The sequence below is a fragment of the Amaranthus tricolor genome, chromosome 7, assembly GCF_026212465.1.
Source record: "Amaranthus tricolor cultivar Red isolate AtriRed21 chromosome 7, ASM2621246v1, whole genome shotgun sequence".
Lineage (NCBI taxonomy): Eukaryota > Viridiplantae > Streptophyta > Magnoliopsida > Caryophyllales > Amaranthaceae > Amaranthus > Amaranthus tricolor.
In genome coordinates, this window is record NC_080053.1 from 26017078 (window position 1) to 26040092 (window position 23015).

Consider the following 23015-nt stretch of genomic DNA (forward strand, 5'->3'; position numbering starts at 1 on the left):
AATTGTTGTGAGACCTTTGAAAATCTTGAGTAGTGTTTATCTATAATTACTGTCTCACTTATTTTACATCATTTTAGATTATGATGCGAGAATTTTTTATCTAAATAATACTCCTTCCGGATCAATTTAATTGTCTCATTTTCTTATTTGGCAAAGACTTTTTAGTTGTCCCATTTCTATTTTTGTCAATCTTTTTTTACCTAAATATCCTTAGTTCACACAAGTAATTACGAATATACCCTCATATACCTTACTTACCCAACTACCCTTCACTACTTATCCTTTACTACTTACCCTTTACTACTTACCCTTTTTAATGGACCCCACACCATCCTTAATAACCGTGCCCAAGCAAATGGGACATCTAAATTGGCTCGGAGGGAGTATCATATAAGTAGGACAAATAAATATTAAGTCTAACCTATCCAACCAACATGTTTGCAATGGAAAATAATAGAAATATTGGTGAATCATTCTCATTATGGTAAATGTATATATACAAGTAACAATGGGCTTAACCCAATAAATAATTGATTTGTTTATCTTGATACAAAAATAGTTACTAAATGTGTATGTAGTCTATTACGCCCCTACAGTTGAAGTGCACGATTTGCAAACGGATATCTAGACGACACATGACGAACCTGCACCTTGTCTTTAAACCATCTCTCAAACTAAGTAAATGTACATTTCAATGTATTTGGTGCGTTGACGATGAATAAGGTTATAAGATATGTAAATGACACTTTAAAAATTGTTGCTTTATTAATAGGGCATAATGAAGTCAAAGCAACATACACTACAAAAAAATATTAAATTGGCGACCTTGACAAGAACGTAAATTGGGTTGCCAGAGTTCGGAACAAATAGTTACAATGTGGTATCTGGTCGCCATCGCGACAAGAGATGTTGGTCCCCATCTAGTTAGGGTTGAATAAAGTTTGGTCTAAACTGTAAACCAAATTGGACCAAATTAAATTACAGTTTAAAGTCCCCATCTGGTCTGATTTTTTTTCAAATTAAATTACGGTTTATGGTCTGATCTCGAGTTTTTTATTTTTCAGACCAGACTGGACCGCAAACCGTACTATGGTCAAAAATCATAATTTTGTATTTAAAAAATTAAGTTGCTACCTAGATATTTTAAGATATAGTTATTTTTATATAGCAATATATACTTGAATGATGTTGATGTTATCAACTAATTACAAATTATTATATTTATTAATTGTAGGTGTGAAATATTTGCATAAATACATGTATTAATTTGGATGAAAATATAAAAATAAAAAACCGTAGATTAGACCAGACCGGACCGTTGTAAAACAATTTGGTTCGGTCCGATCTGGCAATTTAAACGATCCGGTTTGGTCCGAAAAATTTTCAGACCGAAATTTCTGATTTGGTTTGATTTTAGTGTCAGACCAGACTAAACCGAACCGTATTCACCTTTACATCTAGTCGCCAACTGGGGACCAAACACAAGTCCCCATTTAATCGCCATGTATTCCAAAGCGGAAAATTTTAATTTTGAAACTCAAACGTTTCACTTTCGTCCGGTGTACCCTCTAAAATTAACCTATTTCAACTTTCATCCTCTACCCTTTACTCTTTCTCTCTCATTCTAAACGGTAATAGATTGTAGTGCATGAACAGTAAAATAGTTTTTTAGATTTTTTTTCATGAACATATATTTAACAATAAACTTATATCAACTTTTTAAGCATTTTTTTCATAGTTTAATTAATACTCAAATTTTATATTTATATTGTCTCCAGATCAATTTTTTATAAGGAAAAAAAAAAAAAACTCAAAATATCTCCACCATGAAGAAATTTTGACAACTAAATAATGAAGAGATTTTAATTTACAAGTCAAACATGTTTTATCTTCACTAGAAATAAGTTCACTTAACTCAAATCCTGAAGTGAGCACAATAAAAAATCTCATATGTAAATGTCCATTAACTTAAATTTGTGATACTTCAATCTAATCCCACACCAGTAGGAAAGTAGCAAGAATAGCAACTACCTAATTACCATCAAACATCAAGCAAATAAAAGACACTCACTTAGGTTGGATGCCAATTGAGCACCACTAGTTTACATTTAGGGTCGTTTTTTATCCTCGACAAGATTCGACAAGGTTATAATATCTAATATTTCTAGTTAATAAAGTAACACTAAAAATTTGCAATTTATGATTAATTCTTCTATCAATGAAGAAATATATGACATGTTTATATTTATAAAGATAATTATACTCCCTTCGTTCTTTTTTGTTTTTCTCATTTACTTTTTACACAGTTTTCAAACCAAATTTTAAACCTCAATATCTCTAACCACATAATAAAAAATTTTTAAAATACATGATAAAAAGTATACATTAAGACGAATCTAACGAGATCTCATATGAATATGTTTTATCTTCTAAATATGTGTCAAAAACATTAATTATGTTTCTCTCTCCCCAAGGCGGAATATTCCAAATGAAAGACATCAAAGAACGAAGGGAGTAATATATATTGAGTTCGTTTTTGTTTTTATTTTTATTTTTTCAAACACATGTTAAAGTTTTGAATCGACCTTTTATAAAAAGGGCTCATTTCTTTCGGTCTGCTTAATCCCTATAAAATATTAATAACGACAATGGTTACGTAATGAGAAGCATTCGAATGCTTCATATTTAAATCAATGGATTCTGTCGTTTTCCAACAATTTCCCTTTGATTCTATAGCAATACTCCTATATAATCAGATAAATATATTATAATTATGCATTTTATGTTAGATTAATAAATAATATTGACTTATATAAAACTAGTTAACTAAATAGATCGGAAGATTCTATATGACATTATCACAAAAATTTGTCACATAATTAAATAATCAAATCATACTGAAAGGATTGAAAATTTTCATGTGGCACTATCACAAAAATTTACGATATGAAATAATTAAATTGATTAATTGCTATATTTATTGAACTAAATAAGGTAAAGTTAATTTTATTCTATTACATATTATTATACTTAATTATATTTTTACTATTGATTGTTTGTATATAAATCTTAATATAAAACTTACAAAATAAATAAAAAATAATAGATTGTTTGTATAAACATCTTAATAAATAAAAAGAATTGTTTGTATTTTTAAATTAATATTTGTGTACTTTTGATTATCTATTTTTTTGTGTGTTTTTTAATAGTGGATTATAAAGTATTCCATGCCTGTCCTACCAAATTAGTCTCAAATATATAATTTGTGCAAATCAAGAAATGGGATTAAAATGGTAAAAAAAATTAATTCACTAATTTTTAATTATTTCAATTTCCGGATAATGATCCATTTATGTTGAATTATTTTCTAGTTTTGGACAATAATTTATCACTTTTTTAAATTTTTTATCCATATATATTATTAAGTCTCTTTTAATTTTATTAAATTCACACAATTTATTTTAGATTATTATTTGTAAGGATAAATCATAAATACTACATATGTCATGATTTTACAGCATTTGATTTCATTACATGACTTAAAGTTGTCTCATTGCCAACTACATTTGAAAAATACTGTAACACTCAATAAGTAGTAAATATCATATAAAATATTAAAAAAACTGTAAAATTACAAATGACTATTTTTAAAAGCTTTGCCAAATGTCATGATCTTATAGTATTTAATTTCATTACATGTCATAAAGTGAATATAAGTTAAACAACACATATAATATTGGAATCCAAAACACAACTTACATAATACTTCCTCCGTTTCAATTTACTTGTAACGTTTGCTGTTTCAATTTACTTACAACGTTTGCTTTTTCACGCAGTCTAATGCACTAATTTAATCTTTAACATCTCTAATTGTATATAATAAAAATTATAAAAATTTGAAATTGATAATCTTTGTAATGAGACGCATCAAACAAGATCTCACTTACTATGTTTTAATCTATAGATTAAAAACTAATCACAAATTAAGAACAATGAATGAATAGTGTCATTTTTCTAATGTTATGTATAATCAGAAAAAAAAACTTAAAAAGCGTATGATAATATCGTTTATCTTTATGAAATCTTTAAATTCTCAACGTGAAAGCTTTTTAGGAAATATGTTGCATTTTCAATGGAACAAACAAATTATTAGTTAAACCAACTATTAAATAAAATTGAAAAAAAAGATTGTTCTTGAAAGAAAGTATAGCAAAATTAAATTTACACAAATCATAATTCAGCAAAATTTTGAAAATGTACATATTTATTATTTTTATTTTTTTATTTCCGGATAATGTATTGAGGTGTAGGTTTTGTAATAATTAGATTTTTTGTTACATTGTAAAATATTTTAATAAGGAAAGAGGTAGAACAAGTTACAAGGGAATTTAGACAACCACTACTATGAAGATAAATAACCTACTTCTTGTAGTATTATTTCTGTAGCAGAAGTTTTGCCCGTTTATATGAGTGGAAAAGATATCATTTTTAAGCATCTCCCTCATCTGAAGGCTTCTTATTCTGAAGCAAAAACAGGCAATAATTACTAACTTCGATTAGAATATTATATCCAAAAAAGCCAGCAGGGTCAAAACTATAAGTCTGTCTGACAAATGACTGTTTATTAGTTTGACCAACTAGATGTATTGGCTAAAATAAGCCAACAATTTGAGTCAGTTGTTACATAGATTTCTCTGTTCCCTTTGAGTTTGCATCATATGACTCAAAAACTCATATATTTGAGTTGTATGGTGCAAATTCAAAAGAACAGAAGAAGTAATTAATAAAAATAAGTTGTTGACCGTTTTCATGGTTTTGGCTTGAAAGCCGGCTTTTTAGCTGGCTAAAAGACACTAGTCATCAAACATTTTTTAAACTGTTGGCTAACCTAAAAGCCAAAAGTGAACTAAAACATCATTTATAAACACAACCGGTATATAAACACAAAGTTAGATCACATTGGCCATTAATCCCACAATCAAACAAGTGAAATACAAGGACTTGGTGACTCTATAATGGTATACATTATGTACTAACATAAGTTACACAAATATACAACACAACTCATCCAAAAGAATACACTAAAAAGAGTCACTAGAGAAAAATCAAGGTTGAATCCAAATGACAGGAGAAAGGTCATTTTCTTTTCCCTTGTAAGGTTCTTTCGGCCTTTCCTTTCCCGGTACCTACACGAAAAAAGCACCAAAAAGATGCTAAAAGCCAAGATATTCCGAAACTTTAACCCACGCAACACGATGAGTTAAGCCCTATCGAGTACCGATCAATTATGATCAGGATCGAACAAAAATATTTGGGTTGGTCGACTTTGTCACCTTAAGAGGAGCGTTTTTGGTAGTGTCCTTCACTTGTTTAAACCGATCCTTAGCTAGAGGATTCGTCTTCTTGGGGATGCTAGTCGGGGTTGAGCTTCCTCGTAGGCTCTGACTGCCTAAGCTGCTGCGCCTTGATGCTCGCACACAATTATTGTCCTCGGAAGTAGAGCAAACTGCATCACTGCAGCTCTTTCTCCGTCCAAGTTTAGGTGATACAGCACGAGTAGTAGGAAGCTAGGACGCCAACGGAAGGTGCAAGTTAGTTAATTCAACCCCCAAAATACGATGGCATATTTCTACTACGAGAAACTGCAATGTAGGCTTATTGTATTTGTTGGTGGTAGAAAGGGAGATACTCCCCAATTGCCACTGACGACAAGCATATCTTATTTTACCGAGATAATAAGATGATGATTAGAAAAACATCGAAAGATGTGCATTTAATCGTAAACCTCTTATTATTTGTGTATACGAAGAGAATGAATCAAGTGAAAGAGCAGAAGGGTTATACTGTAAAGCTCGGGTTTTTCAAAAGAATGTCATAGATGATGAGGAAGACAGGCTATTACTTCAGAATCTCGAAAAATCAGAAGACATGAAAAATTATTACAGACGAGAGAATTTGGAAGAAAACAACGACAGTTTGTCAGTGAACGAAAAAGATGAGATCATTCATTAACTTAGATAAGAGTAACTAAAGCTAGTAATAGTAACAACAACAAAAATTGACGGATCAGATTTTAGAGACTTGGGACAAATACAACGAACAAAAAGTTTTCATCAAAAAAAGTCGGAAATTTTTTGGAGTAACAGCTACTCGAAGTGAGCCAAACAACATCACATATCAAAATGGAACTGAAAAAACTATTTGAAACTTGATTCTCAGTTTGGTCATGGTCATGGTCACCAACCCAGCGTCCCGCATAAAGTCAGGGTCCAGGGAAGGGGTAGCAAACAGATCAGATCTGTACCCTCTTGAGGGTACAGATTCTCGGTAAGATACAGCTAAAATAAATAAAATAGTAGAAAATCAGGCCAAAGTGTACCTTCTTGAGCTCTTTTTTGGGTGGAGGTTTCTCATAGTAAAAACTGGGAACAGGATTAGCCCTGAAAACCATGCTCTTCCTAAGCTGCTTTATAGCTGCTTCTTCATCTTCCTATATTTAGATTTTAAAACAACAAAACGTTGATACAAAGTAACTAAAATGCTTCCAGGTAAACATGATAGTGACACTATGTTAAATTAGGCCCGACTCATTATCAATGCCAGCATATTATCAGGGAAACACGAGGTGCACACACTTTATAAATCAAGGATATACCATCCCGAAACCATTTGGCAACAGGAGGAAGGGCTCTAATGACTTAAATATGCACACAATCTTCAATTCATCGATGTGGGATAAACCATCCCAACACTCTAGCACCATACTAGACAAGTAGAATACCTTAGTCCTTGCTTCAGACTCCCGTTTCTCTGCTTCTAAAGCCTTGCGTTTCTCCTCCAATTTTGCATAGTACTATAACGAATAATCATATAGCATAACAGTCGTCACACGTAATATAAACAATAAATCTCACATTAAATTGAATCTTGAAATCAGATGTACCTCCTTTCGTTTCTCTAAACGTTCGGTGCAGGTAAATGTTGGAGCTACAGCAACTGTGGTTCGGGATCTCGTAGTTCGTGTTCTATGCAAGGTTAAGGATTAGCAATAAAGTGAAAGAAAACACATGCATCAATATGAACAAAGTATAATACTCTCTGCTATTCACCCTAATAGTCTCATTTGATCTGAACTTAATCGAAGTGATTAAATAGTGAAATGCGCGTAAAAGTGATGCACTAAACTAAATTGAACTAAAGTGAAATCAAACGAAATAACATTTTTAGTAGTTGGGGAAAAAAGATCCTAAATCTTGAAGCAAAAATACACTAAAAATTTGCACTTGCTTGATAATGTGAATCGACACATTTGTCATGATCACAGTGCAAAAAGAAGCCACATTTTATTGTAACTACCGAGTTGTCAAAGTTCTCAGATATACCGAACGAACACTTCATGGGTAAAAAGACATGTTTTAGGCCGACTCAACACTATGACCTCTGCCGATATTTGGTGATACAATAGCCGCATCATCCCATCACCACATCACCACGACTCTTACCCCAATGTGGCTGATATCACAATTTTGCACTGTAACCATGATAATCATGATTGAGAGGGGAATGAAAGAAAGCGAATTGGAGGGAAAGATGGTATTGTTTTTTGCATCAAAATCACTAAGAAAAAGGTATATAGCTCTTTGGTTTATATTATAATGGACCATATGAAGCCCCAAATGATATTTGAATTCAATGATCAACTGAAAACAACCTTTTCTATTATCATAAGAAAAGGTTGAATATATCTCAAGTTTGAGCCCTAAAACCCTATGCCCTCAAACTCTCTAAACACAGAACAAGGTACAAATTAAAACGAAACAAGGTTTAGAAATGATGGTATGATTTAACAAAGAAAGAATTCATCGAAAAGAAAGGATACGAAGATGTCATGGACCAATTGTCTTCATCATCCGTAGGCTTCCTTGCTACAAGCGGAGTACTTCGCTACAAAAAGCATAAAAATTACATAAGCAACCAAACTGCAAACGAAAGTAAGCTTACAAATAGCACATTGGTCCAAAACTTCGACAAAATTTTAGAAAAGAAACGAGAAAAAACTACAAACTAAGTGACTCAGAGCAAAACCTCCAACTAAGTCATTCAATGAGGTTACGGTAAAAAGTACAAACATATTTATAAAGAAAGTTGTAGCACAAGCATTCTTATACAGAAACTTGGTATCAAGCTCCAAAATAATTGGTCGAACAACTTCACAAGCACTCTCAATATGTCACAAAGAAGAAAATTTAATCTAAGTTGGATTGCACTTATAAGAATTTGTTAGAGTAATATAACAAATTATGGGCCACAACCATCAGCTTAAACTTTTGGTTGAGGTGGTTCATATCATCCACTTGTTGAGCATGAAAGAACTCCCATCAACAATGTCAAACCATTACCAGATTATTTGTTTCAACTCTTCATCTAGTGATTTGGATTGCTTGAAGCTTCTCAAAACACACAACTTAATCTAACAATAGTTTGTTCTTCTTCTACATAATGCATCTAGAATCATTCAAAGTTGGTCATCCATATTTAGTTACTCGGGCCAATAACACAAAATATATGTACTCTAGCATGCACACCCCTTCACACGAGAATCTTTGGGCTATAAGCGTGGATGCAGCATAAATCCTTATCATGGCACTGAAAATGAGGGTGATTGAGATTCGAACCCGTGATCTTATCATGTTGGCTTTTGGACTATGTTAAAAAACCAATTCAACCAAAAGTGAGATGATGCTTGGCCATACTATGTTATATACTCTCGTAGAAACACCACAAAATTTCAATAATAAATCAAAAACTTCAGAATTTAAAAAGTCAAACATAAAAACAAAAATGAAATCAACCTGTGATTTTTGGGTAGAGCTAGGACACTTAGAATTGCAAGGATTAGGAGAAATAGGAGTTTTAACAGCTTTAGGACTCTCCCAAACATGACTATCAACTGTCACATCACAACTTTTTTGGGTTGTATTCTTCATCTTCAATTTCCCAGATGGATTTTTATCAGAATTCAATTTCTGATCCTCAATTTTTATAATTTCAGTCTCAAAATTTGGAATTTTAGTACCCAAAACTTGTTGCTTTTCACTACTAATTTCTGCAAAAGTGCACTCCTTCACCTCACAGTCCTTTAATTCAATGGAATTTGCCTCCTTTTCTGAATCTTCTGAAACTTTTGCCTTAACTTTTGCATTTATGGATTTAATGTTGTCTACTCTTACCCCTGTAACCTCTCTTCCCATATCACTGCACATATAACATAATGTGGGATCAGCATTTTATTTTATTTTGAAATTATGTGTATACATTAATTATTAATATACAATTTACAAAAAGTAGGGAAAAAGGACAAGACTTTATTCACCCAGAAATTTAAATTATATACCACATTATTCAAACATTATTTATTTCATCATTTGATAGTTAAAATGTCAAAACCCATTTTACTTTTAGGGTTATAAATTTAAACAATGAAAAACCCAGAAACTTACCACCTTCAAATTCTGAAAAAAGAAGAAAAAGATTGAATTTTTAAGGGTTTTAAATTTGAACAATGAAAAATTTGAATCTGAAGTTTAGAGGTTCGCTTAGAACCAACAAAAGGTTAACTTAAAATGTGGTCTGCCATTGATGATGTTTTGGTTATGGAGGTTTGTAGCAGAAATGCTGAGGTCAGGAAGATGAAGATAGTGGGGTTGATTGAGGAATTCAGGAGAATTTTAGAACCTTTGTGAAGTTGAATTCCCAAGAAACATAAAGGCATTAATAAAAGATTTATTTATGTAGTAGCCACTACCCACTATTTATCACGAGAAAAATACATAATTAATTTAATTATAAATTTATTATTTTAAGATCGTAAGTAATTAAGATTATAAAAAAACAATCATTTTAAAATTGTAAATAATCAATTTAAGATTATAATTTGTAAATAATTATATTAAAATAGTAAGAATATATTGAGATCAGCCAAATAAAAATGACGTCAAAGTTGTGTTTTTTAATTTCATACTCTTCCTTTGCCAAATCCTTAAGAAAAAGTGAGGATTTTGGAAGTTATGAAAAGTCTATGAAAGGAATATGTTAATGTATTCTTCAAATTGGTTGCCATCAATTCTATCCAACAAAAACATGATAGAGCACATTCTTTTACTATTATGACATGAAAGGATGAAAAGGATATCAAGAATCATTCTAAAGTTCCCTATCAATTTACTTGGCCACTTTTGACTTTGGAAGGAATATGGGGAAATTTCTATCTAACAAACAAAGGTTAGAAATTACATACCATTCTACTTTGAAAACAAATTTTGCAACATTACCGTCTATTAGTAATACGATCTCAGATAATAAGTTTATATTTTTGTCTTATATAACAAATTGTGAAATATATCTGACTTTTAACAATTGCTGCAATTATATTTTTTACGCTATTCAATGTATAATTTTAATTCTTAATTAATATCTTTAATTTAATATCATAAAAATTTCTAAAAACTTAATATCTTTAATGTATAATTTTAATTCTTAACATTTGATAAGAATAGGATGACGTAGATTAATAGATTTTCAAGAAATTCACTTTACAAACTAATTCCAACACATAGAAAGTAAAGAATGATAGAATTCCTTTTCCATCTCATCTAACGACTCAAAGGAAAAACACAGATACGATTTGTTTGCGAAATACATATTATTTATAGGCTAAATAGTTCGACTAATACAAAATAAGTATATATAAATTTTTTATTCTAAAATCGTCGCACCGAAAAACATATCTCACAAAATATGAAAAAACACAAAATAACTCCTAACCTTGGGTTACATAAATGAAATCCTAATTACATGACATGAACAAACAAATAGAACAAACGACGGAGATTGAGAGTAAATTAAGAGCACATTATCTATGTAGGCCTTAGACAATGGAATTTATTAAAAAAAAATAAATGAGAGAAATTGTCAAATTTAAAATTTTGTACTCTCATTGTGTTTTCTAAAATTCAAAAATTGACCTTAAACTCATTAAAAAAATTAATAATAGGCTTAGACAATGGAATTTGCAAGCTAATTACTTCCTCAATTTCTTTTTGTTTGTTCACTTTATTTTTTATACGCATTTTAAATCAAGTTTTAAGTCTTAATATCTCTAAGTACGCACCATATAAAATTGTATAAATTATATGTTAAAAACTTCGCATCAAGAAGAATCTAACAATATCTCAATCTCCTAAAATGAAAATTTTAGAGTAGACAAACAAAAGAAAAGGGTGAAAATATAATAAATAAAAAAAACAAATAAACAAAAGCTAATAAAAACAAAAGATAAAAAAGACAAACATAACAAATGAAAATAAAACATACGCTTTGAAGCTGGGATTCAAGAAAGAAGTTAAAGTTGAAGGTCTTCCCTTGGGCCTCCCTCTATTTTGTTCCTTTTTGTTTCTCCTTCTTTATGGGAAAATCGAGTAAATTTGTCAATTATAGAATGCATTTTTTAAGAGCTAATTATGTTATTTTCCTTTTAGAGAGAGATGGATATTAAGAGAGGATGACAAACAAAGAAAAAGGATTAAATATGTGGTTTATTATGCCCTTGTTATTTTTAGGCTTAATAATTTAAAATTCTCTATTTAATTTTGTATTGTAATTGGTGATGGTGTGACTCAAATAACTCAAATCTAGATGTCATATGTGATGATTGTTGGTATGGTGTTATGATGGGGTTGATGCCCATGGTAGATCAAGAAAACATATGTGCACAAAGATTAAAAAAAATAAAAAAAAAAATAAAAAATAAAAAATTAATTAATATCTGAGTTGTAATCCGCTTGATCGAGCAAAATGTTTGCTTGATCAGATTGAGCGGATGCTCTATCTCTGCACTCGAGCTTCTGCCTGTTTTTGCCTATATTATAATTTAGATGTTGCTTTTGCACGCAACTTATTAAGTTTTTTTATTTGTATTTTAAGTATATAAATACTCATTCTATATCACTAAATCATTATATCACTAAATCATTGTAATATAACATTGAAGATATTTAATTTCATCTATACATTTTAATTTTCTTTTAATTTCATTCACACATTTTATTCTTTTTTTTTTATTTTATTCACTTTTTTTATTAAAAATTTAACATTTCTCTTTGCTCTAAATCCACCTAGAATGGAGATAGAGTATAAACGCATTTTAGCAAGTCTTCTCACGCAGTTGAGTCAACAAAACCAATTATATAAGTAGATTAAAGATAGTAGTCATTTGTCTATTAGATTTGCATTAAAGCGAAAAAGGATAAATTTTAAGAAAGTGATAATAAACGGAAAAAGAAAATAAATTGTGTAAATTAAATTAAAAAAAATAATAAAGGAGATTAAAAGAAAGTAATTGACTATTACCAAAAATAAAAATAATGCAAATTAAGTAGAATGTACCAAAATTAAAAAATTCAACGAACACGAAAGGAGTATACACTTTGAAAAGATACATTAAATTATGATTTTTTAACGACTAGGAAAAGCAAGTCTTCACAGGAAAAAAAAGTAAGCAAAACGTAACTCCCACTCTAAAATGTGCGAGGCAGACCAATGACCAATTTTCTTACCTTTCATATTCCATCAAGGCATCAAGTACTCAAGTCGTCCCAACCACTTGAGTCAACTGAAATGTGAAGAAGCAAATATTCACAATAAGTATTAAAGTCGATTTATTTTACAAATTTATACAATTTTAAAACCCATAATCAAGTAACTAAATAAAAATAAAGTATATAAGCTAATGTAAATTGTCGGTTTTGCGCGGTCGGAAAACCTTACAAATGTTCCGAATAACTCTTTTATCTGCCTCAACAGCTAAAACCACATTCTAATTCCACTGATACTTGGTGCTTTTACACCAAAAGAAATCCATACTTATCAAAGAAAACAATATTTTAGAAATTCATGGCTGTGCTTACAACCTTCCTTCTATCCTTCTTTAACTTTCACATCTTCATCATCCTGATTATATTGCCCGTTTTATTCGGAGACGACAATAGATATAAGAATTGCTCTTCCATGGTATCATGTGGGAACCTTACTCATGTTGGGTACCCTTTCTGGGGTAATGGAAGACCCAAATACTGTGGGCACCCACTCTTAGAGCTTCATTGTCCTCAAAATAATGAAGATCCTCAATACCCTTACCTGAAATTTGAAGATGATGAAGTGCATTATCATGTACTTGACATCCATACCACTTCAGAGAAAATAACCATTCACATCCAAGAATTCGCTAATACGAGCGATTCTTGTCCTTTCTATGGGTTTAAAAAAGAATTCCAAGAGATTTTACCATTCAGTGAGAGTGTTTCGCAGATGAACGTATTCTATAACTGCTCCAACAACACTAATATAGTAAACAATAGTCATGGCCGGATCACCTGCAGGGATGAACAAAGAAATATGACAGCTTATTATGTACCAAAACCAGAAGACAATTACTATGCTAATTGTAGGTTTAAGACTATTCCAGTGTTTGCAGAAGAGCTGAATCATCTTAATGAAGATGATGAAACTTTTTTGAATCTAATAAAGAGAGGGTATGAAGTTGATTATCTGTATTCTGCACCCTGTTTTACGTGTCAAGATAAGGGGTGGATATGTGGTTCATCTGAAGGTAAAAAATTTGTTTGCGTTCCAAAGCATCACAATTCAGGTAATTAATCCCCACTGAAATTCATTTTATGGGAAAATATATAGCCATTAGGCTTCAATCATAGCTTAAGCTTTTGATTGGATGATGGTTGAGTTTTGTTTCTTGACATGGTATAGAAGCCAACGAGACAAAAAATCACTGGTTCCAAATTCCAATCTCATTCACCCTTATTTAAAGGGGAATATCTAATCTTAGGCATGAGAGAGTTAATTTGATCCAAAGACTCGTGTGAGGAGCTTTAACCATCTACTTAAGTTTTTGGTTGAGTTAATTGTTTGACAAAAAACCTTAAATTTACTTTCGATAAATAATTAAATTGAAAATTCATACACTTCCTTCTAAATCATTGAGAAAGTCATCTATTTCGTGGTTCACTTGTGTACCCAACAACATGAAACCAAGACCGTCCAAATCAAGATCACTTGGTACCAGATAAATCCTTATGATAATCATGATTTATCCACAAATTAGGAATATGATCATCAAACTTAGGCATAGATGGTGCATCATTGTAAGTAAGTAAATCACACAAACCATCGTGGATCATCAGAGTATATGGAGTTATGGACTACAACATAATGACTCGTCCAATTATGTGTACTTGCTAATTATATGAAGTTGCAGATAACAACCTCATTGTTAGGTTAACATATAAGCATCTCACCAAATAACTGTAATCAAGTATTACAATCCCCGAAATGAATTTCGATCTATACTAATTGCTTTTATCTTCTCTGCAGGACAATGGAAAATCATAGTTGGTTTAGGTACATTCTTCAGCACCTTTTGTAACTTTAAACTAATTAGGGAGAATATTCTTAGATTTTTTTGCTAACTTATTAATAGTACCTAAACTAATTTGAATTAACTGTTGCCATCTCATGTTTCAGTCATTCCAGGAGCATTTCTCATCCTTCTAGCTCTAAATGTTGGTTTCTTCTGTTACATGTATCCCAAAATTCCACTTACCTATGTTACTATCAAGAAGGTTTTCCTCTAATCCTATGAATGCTAACCTTGAATCTGGAAGCTTCTTCTGTGGTATACCAATCTTTACCTACAGCGAGCTCCAAGAAGCTACCAATAAGTTCAATATGGTATTAGGTGATGGAGGCTTTGGCATTGTCTATTATGGTAAGAACATTAAAACCTCTAGTTTAAATAATTGTCCACTAATAGAGTGTAATAATATATTTATGGGCCTCAATCATTGCTTAAGCTTTTGTTAAGTTGGTCCTTGAAATGGTATCAAACGCCAACGAGACAAAAGGGTCTATTATGGTAAGAACATTAAAACCTCTAGTTTAACCCACTGATAGAGTATAATAATATATTTCTAGACTTCAATCATAACTTTTGGTTGAGTTGGTCTTTGATATAATATCAGAAGCCAATGTGATAGAAAGGTCTATTATGGTAAGAACATTAAAACCTCTAGTTTAACTATTGTCCACTGATAGAGTATAATAAAATAAATCTGGGCTTGCCCTTAATCATAGCTTAAGTTTTTGGTTGAGTTGGTCATTGACATTGTATCAGAAGCCAATATGATTGAAGGGTCCATGACATGGTATATAATCCTTTGTTTCTTTTTAATAGATACCACTTCTCTGTTTAATGTGAGAGCTTCATGGGAGAAGTGTATTTGTTAAAAAGAAATGGGGGACAATATAATATATCATGGAACTTCAATTACGAGCTTAAGCTTTTTGGTAATGTTGGTTCCTTGACATAAATCACCACCAGTTTTTTCTTTATTGATATCCTAATAGGAAAACTCAGAGATGGCAGAGAAGTAGCAGTCAAGCGTTTATATGAGAAGAACTACAAACAAGTGGGGCAATTTATGAATGAAATCGATATTTTAACTAGCTTGAATCACCACAATCTTGTCAAATTATACGGATGCACTTCAAGACATTGTTTAGAGCTTATCCTAGTTTACGAATTCATTCCCAATGGAACAGTAGCCGACCATATTTATGGAGATCGAAAGGGATCTGAAACCTTGTCTTGGGCTATGAGAATGAAGATCGCAATTGAAACTGCCAGTGCATTGTCTTATCTACATGATTCGGATGTTATACACCGTGATGTAAAAACAAATAATATCCTCCTTGACGAAAACTTCTCAGTCAAAGTAGCTGATTTTGGCCTCTCAAGGTTCTTTCGCTTTGATGCTACCCATATTTCAACAGCCCCACAAGGAACACCAGGGTATTTAGACCCTGGCTATTACAAATGTTACCAATTAACTAGTAAGAGTGACGTTTATAGCTTTGGAGTTGTTCTTATTGAGCTGATATCTTCATTACCCGCAGTTGACATTAGTAGACAAGAAGATGAGATTAATTTATCAGACTATGCAATGAAAAGAATCCAAAAAAATTCATTGAGTGATTTGTTTGATCCAAAGCTTGGTTTTGACTCAGATTTGAAGGTGGAAAGGATGATAACTCAAGTGGCAGAGCTTGCCTTTCGGTGTTTGCAAGAAGACAAGGAACTTAGACCCTCTATGCGTGAGATTCTGGAAGTTCTGAGGCTGATAGACAGCAAAGAAAATGACGTATTGGAAGCTAAGGCTGTGGACAAGATAAGAACATCAATAAATTGTAATTCCATGCCTGTTGAAATGGTATAACACAAAGCTCTGTAATGCATAAATGGATTAGTAAATCCAGTGCATCAAACACCAGTGGGTTAGATCTTTGAATGTAACATGCGAGTCAGGAGATGATAAAAATCATGAGATGCACAACTATCATATATGAGAGAATAATGAACACCATTTAATGTTTTTTGTACTTGTAAATGTAGGAGATGCATTACTATAATTTATAAGATATATATCTTTATGTCAATATGTTGAGACCTGTTAGAGAAAAAACCAAAATAATAAGAAATGAGAAATTGCAAGGAAAGTCAAAACAAGAAAGACAAGATTTGGGAGGTGGGGAAATCCCAAGAACAATGTGTTTTTGGACTATAAAACCCACCCAAATTATTGAAGAAAATCTTATTGGTGTTCTTTAGTGTTCTTAATTACAATGATTAGTTCAACACTAATGTAGAGTGCACTCTCTAAGATTTCAAAGAGAATCAAAGCTCTCAATCCTCTCACTAAACCCTGGTTTGTAGTGGCTCTTAAAACAAACATGCAATGCCTTACAATGTAGGTAGATATATGTCATTAGAGTATTTATAGTAGGGAAAGAATAGGGCATTCAATCACGTCAAGCATAACAAAGCGCGTGTGCACGAACAAGCACACCAAATCATAAATTGGAAGAAGTTCGCAGAAAACAACTGTTCAGCATGGGGGTGCACTCGAACGCACGTCCCACTGCTCGTTCGAGCACCCTTATGGAAGTAGTTATTGTGTTCCTACCAAGCCAAGTGTTGATCCCATGTTATCATACATTCTTCCCTTCTCAAGTCTACCTCATAACTAGCCTTCTACCACCTCTTAGCCTGATTTATGAGTCACCATCACAACAAGACCATTAGCAAAAACCAATTCTTTTGTGTTTAACGGGTATTCTTAGTTGACGAATGCTAATGGAATATAATAAGGTTGCAGAATATTATTTTATTTTTAGTATATTTGTACATTCTCTAAGGCGTCTTTTATATTATCCTAGGTATCTTTTATTTGTTTTAGGTATCCTTATATATATTGTAATTATCTTGTTTCCTAAACCTAACGTTGTACTCCTCTTTATATTTAATGAAAATAATGAAAGATGCAAGAAAAATTATTTCTTTCATGGTATCAGATTCTAGGTATTGAATTCCTCAACTCTTCCGCCACATTTTTCTTCTTCCCATTGCACAACCCTCGCAACTATTTGCCTTACAAACCACCATAATCACACAACAACTATTCCACCTAAAAAACCAAATTGCCTTCCCTTTTTTTAACAAATCCCAAAATGACTTTTCATTTACTTTAAGAATAACTAATGTGAAAGCTCTCATTCCCATCACTTTGGATAATGACTTTAGCCAATATCATTCTTGGCACAAGTTCATAGTGTTCTTGACCACATACTTCCTCCCACTAGAGAAAAGAAATTAGTCGCTACTAAAGCCACTAAAGACGCATATCCAACATTTATGGATACATCTTGATGTTGCGGTTCGCCGGTTCTATAATGGATGTATGGTACCATCACTGCTGACATCCTTGCCCTCTATTCTTGTTCCTATTGACGCCGCTGAAAAAGCATGGTTAGCATCGCAACTATTTTTCAAGAAAATCAATACTCTCCTATCGTTCATCTTAAAATCCAAATTACCAGCTCCGAACTTATCAATTTATCAACACCACTGCTTACTAAAATCTTTTGACCTCAATTGCCCATCAAATGGGCAATGTTGATGCCTCTATTTCAAAAACTAGATTTGTGTTGTGAATGATTTCCGATCCACCAATGATTATCATAGTTTCTTTCACCCACCTACGACATGACCCTTTACCCTCCCTTAATACTACAAATTTGAAACTCCATAAGAAGAAATTATCATTATTTAACGCAATTCTCGAGAAACCAAAAACACCACCTTTATCTTTCAAAAGGCTTCCTAAATCATCACACTAATAACTCATAAAAATAGCCCCTCTTAGCCTAGAAATTCGCTCTGACAACCACCAAAACCACTCACCTTCCTCCCATCATAGTGCATGGCAACACAAAGAGGATGTAACAATCGAAATCAAACTATCGACATCATCAAAACAATCATTAGAACAATTCTTGGGCAACTGGCAATGGCCCCAAGCTCCACAATGGGCTATTCCACTTTCTTCATACCTTCACATAACTGGGCTAGGCTCAACTCACCCTTTGCTCAATTTGGGAGGCAAACCAATAGAGGAGGGAATGCACTCCTTGGGCACATACTTCCCCCTTTGGCCCATTTTTGTTATGGAGAGCAACCCACCTAAACCTAGAATTGTACTTCTCTTTGTAATCAATGAGTATACTTAAAGATGCAAGGCAAATAATTCTTTTAGATTCAACAAGTAACTTATTGTGGTGTTTGGTAAATCATAAATGGCGTTTTAGTTGGCTTTTGGCTTATTGGACCGCTTAATTCCTAATTTTGTCAAACATCTCCCTAAATAATCAGCCAACGGCCAACGGCAACAACTTATGACTATGAGGCACCATCTACAATACAAAAAATCATTATAAAAAACAATAATCGATTTTAAAATTTAGGCCTATGATATAGGGAATCTCCATTTTATAGAGCGAAAGACCATCTTATGTTTCATTGCTGGCCTTGTATTTTCCCAAAAAAACTTGCAGCCATGAGAATAAGCTTACAATTTACAATAGGTATATATATTATATATATGTATATATAAAATATTTCAATATCTAATTCGGATATCTAAACACCAGTAATATCAAAATCTAACCACAATTGAGAAGAGAAAGGCTCATTACCGGCAAGATAAATGCAACACTTCATCACTACGATACTACCTGAAGATGAGCTTTAACCAAACTGAAAAACCATCATAAATACCAAAATTAGAATCAATATATCACTTAATTATAGAAGAAAAGAGAAAGAGAAATTGCAAAAAACTTAACTGAAATTAAAAAACAAAGAGGGGGAATGAGAGGAACCATAACAAAAGCAGCATAATCATGAGAGGAAAATCACGAGGGTCGAAGAGTGTAGAGTAAGAGAACCTCGAACAGTATTTGTTGATTCTTTTTTCTTCATTTTTATTTTTAATTAATCTGGGTGTGCATAATTAACACAATCGAAATATTTAATATTCGGTATTATTTGATATTGATTTTAAAAATTTGGATAATTTAGATTAGATATTCTATTTTAAAATTAGATATCATATCCAAAACAAAATTGAAATTTTATTAAAGTTGATTATGAAATACGCATTTTACGATTTTCATTTAAAATTTATTTATCATAGAAAAATCATATTAGATTGTTGAACATGTTAATTTTTTATAATTTTCAACTAAAATTAATTTGCATTCTTATCAATTGTTAGCTCAGGTTTTTGAATATCCAATCATATTGCCAAAATAATTCATCACTTTTAAAAAATTAAAATAAAAAAAAACATTTTTTAAACTACAAGAACTAATTTTGATTAAAAAGAATGAGAAGTGAGATTAATTTGGTATCCAACTAGGATAAATCGAATATTTCAATTTCAGATATTTTATTCTGATCAAAATTAGATGATGGTTTTTACTTTTTACTATCTAAAAAATCGAATAGTCAAATTTTTAAAATTTTTAAATTCTGATAAATTCGATATCTATTTTGAACACTAAAGACCCCAACTCACACTTACTCATTGATTATCATGTTTTTTGGTTTATGTTTAATGGAATAACGATGCCAAAACTAAAATAGTGAACCCACATACCAAACTAAAATTATTAAAAGAGCTAAAATTCACATGGAGGAGTAGTATAAGTGAAGAGTTAACGAACAATATGATAAAGTAAGGTATACACGGGTAGAATACCCAATATTATGTTCATCTTTTTTAAAAAATTTAATAAATAATTCAATTGATTCACCTACTCAATTTACCATTAAAAATAATACTCCCTCCGAACCAATTTAGACGTCCCATTTGCTTGGACACGGTTATTAAGGATGGTGTGGGGTCCATTAAAAAGGTAAATAGTAAAGGGTAAGTAGTGAAGGGTAGTTGGGTAAATAAGGTATATGGGGGTATATTCGTAATTACTTGTGTAAACTAAGAATATTTAGATAAAAAAATATTGACAAAAATAGAAATGGAACAACTAAAAAGACTTTATCAAATAAGGAAATGGGACAACTAAATTGATTCGGAGGGAGTATTTTATTAATTTTTCTAATCACAAAGTTTATATGCTATTCTTACTCTTTCGACATTATCAAATTTAATATTATCACCACAAATAACTTAATGATTTTAACTTAATAGGAGTATATTAATATTGATAAACTGATACGGATGAAACAAAATGAATGAAACTCAATAATATATTACTTTTATCTCGTAAAAATTGATATGTTTTTAAATTTTTATTTAAGTTTATTTCCAGAAAAATTTATTTATATTTTTAATTTTTTTTTTTTTATAACCAACCCTCTTTCTATACATGTAGTCTAGTACTCTTAAATTTCATCAATACATTTATCACATTTTTTTTAGTATTTTTCCAACTTTCCATAAAATACACATTTTGGTCACTTTCTTTTTCCTGACTGAACACCAATTGTATACTCATACGGTCATACCCAATCTAGTGGAAAAGTAGTGGTGGTACTAGACTACTAGTAAGGAGCGCAACTTAAAATTGCCAAAACAACATATTTTTGGAGAAATCATTTTACGGTGAAATTAATAGTCCAGTAGACTTAATTATAATTTTTATAATATTTAATTAAAAACATAATCAATTTAAGATTATAAATGTTATATTTGAAGTTAAAATTGATTTTTTTAAAATAGTTTTAAGTGATCATTTAATTAATCACTTTATATATGTTAGATCACTTAAAGGTCTAAATTGATCGCTTTTCACTTCGAAATTAAAGACTTTTAAAGAGATCATAATTGATCATTTAAGATTATAATTTTGTACGTAGAAGTTAGATCACTTTTGTTATGATGTGGTTCATAATGTCATATGTGTATAGTTTAATGTGTTGTGGAGTATGGTGTGTTAGATATAAGAAGTTGTTATTGATGCATATAAAGGTGTTAAGATTGGAAGCTGCTAACCATGAAACTCGACCTACACGAGAAGTTTGACACGACTAGGGTTGCTGGCTGCTCGACCAATTCGAGCGAGTTGGCTCGACCGAGTCGAGAATTTTCGCAGGTGCTACTGTTTGTCTTCTGTTTTGTTCCTATTTTGGGAGGGTAGTTCTCTTGCCTCATATTCTTATATAGTTATATGTACTCCTTTCTACATCATTAGACATTGACATACACATTGTAATACTCTTGTAATCCTCACATTAGAGAGAATTGTTATAGATAGTGAGGAAGTCAAATTAGGGTTTATCAGGGTGAAATTGGAGGCTTTTAATTTCTCTTTGTATTTTGTATAGTATTTCATTCTCCCATTGTTAGAGTTGAATTAGTGCATGTAATCAAAAACTCTAATCAATAAATTTGTATTCATTAACTAGGTGGGGTTTTATAGTCTAATATCACATTGATATTAGAATTTTCCCACATTTCAAATCTTGGTCGTGTTTAATTGTTTCTTTACACTTTGCAATCTTTATCTTTCTTTACAGTTAGAATCGTCATTGAAAGAGCATTTGCTCTAACTACTTAAAAGGTCAAAATTAATCACTTTTAGGTTAAAATTGATTTTTTTTAATTGATCAATTTTATGTTTACTTTAATTGAAATTTATCACTTTAATGTAAAAATAGATACCTTTTACGGCCCGTTTGGTGCATGATATTAGAGGGCGGTAATGGTAATAAAATTAAGTAATGAAAAATTTGGTTGTTTGGATGCCTTTAATGGTAATGGATGGTAATAAAATAAGGTAATGAAATTACCAAAAATGGCCATTTTTATTACTATCAAACAACCTGGTATTAGGCAGTAATGGTAATGAAGTATTACTGTGGTAATAAAATAAGGTAATGTTGTTTCGAGCTGAATATATATAATTATCTAAAAAATATTATTATTAAAAAAAGAATCATTAGATAGAATAATTTAGATACTTTTAGATACAAATATATAATAATGAAACTAAGAGTCATTACCATTTTTTATTACTAACAACCAAATGCAATCAATGGAATATTATCTTCCATTACCATTCTTTAGTCATGCACACCAAACAAAAGAATCTTCATTACCAATTCTCATATCCATTCCTTCATTACTTTTGCCATTACAACATTTCATTCTCATTACTTCATTACCATCAACAAAACGGGCCGTTAAGGTAAAAATTGAATTTTTAAATTTTAAAAGTTTTGGCTAGCCAATTAGTATATGCCTCATAATGACTTAATGACGCGGTCTCTTGTGAGCTTTTGCATAAAATAAAGAATATTTTGCGAATTATAGTCTTATACTCCCTCCGTTCTTTTTTGATCTTCCACATTACTATAACGGGTAGTTTCAAAAGTTCTTCCACTTTAGAATACTTTCTATTTTTAGAAAGTTTTTATCCCACTTTTACCGCTTACCCCCATTTTCTTTTAACGTACCTCTTTTCTTTTATTTATAATTATTTTCTCTCTCATACTTTCAATACAATCATTAATTCACACTACTATT

At 31.2% G+C, this 23015-nt stretch overlaps 2 protein-coding genes across 5 annotated transcripts; one reads left to right on the forward strand and one right to left on the reverse strand.

Moving 5' to 3' along the window:
• Positions 1-4596: 4596 nt before the first annotated feature.
• Positions 4597-19206, reverse strand: LOC130817619 (protein WVD2-like 1). 3 transcript variants are annotated; one of them, XM_057683429.1, is made up of 9 exons: positions 19162-19206; positions 13343-13430; positions 12615-12670; positions 8853-9255; positions 7880-7944; positions 6944-7025; positions 6782-6853; positions 6380-6490; positions 4597-5567 (listed from the first exon to the last, which is right to left on the reverse strand). In XM_057683429.1, exons 3-9 carry the CDS (start codon positions 12626-12628, stop codon positions 5292-5294), a joined length of 1023 nt encoding a protein of 340 aa, XP_057539412.1. In that variant the 5' UTR covers positions 12629-12670; positions 13343-13430; positions 19162-19206; the 3' UTR covers positions 4597-5291. The 3 variants fall into 3 exon arrangements, with proteins under 3 accessions (XP_057539412.1, XP_057539413.1, XP_057539414.1); XM_057683430.1 differs by lacking the exon at positions 19162-19206 and having other exon boundaries at positions 4600-5567; positions 11374-12670; positions 13343-13425; XM_057683431.1 differs by lacking the exons at positions 12615-12670; positions 13343-13430; positions 19162-19206 and adding an exon at positions 9501-9760 and having other exon boundaries at positions 4605-5567.
• On the forward strand, positions 12952-16509 carry LOC130817618 (LEAF RUST 10 DISEASE-RESISTANCE LOCUS RECEPTOR-LIKE PROTEIN KINASE-like 1.4). Of its 2 annotated transcripts, none has more exons than XR_009043830.1 (4): positions 12952-13705; positions 14446-14472; positions 14596-14839; positions 15452-15620. XR_009043830.1 is itself a non-coding variant. In XM_057683427.1 (4 exons), the coding sequence occupies exons 3-4, from the start codon at positions 14632-14634 to the stop codon at positions 16344-16346; spliced, it is 1077 nt and encodes a 358-aa protein (XP_057539410.1). In that variant the 5' UTR covers positions 13592-13705; positions 14446-14472; positions 14596-14631; the 3' UTR covers positions 16347-16509. The 2 variants fall into 2 exon arrangements, 1 of the variants encoding a protein (XP_057539410.1); XM_057683427.1 differs by having other exon boundaries at positions 13592-13705; positions 15478-16509.
• Positions 19207-23015: the final 3809 nt, after the last annotated feature.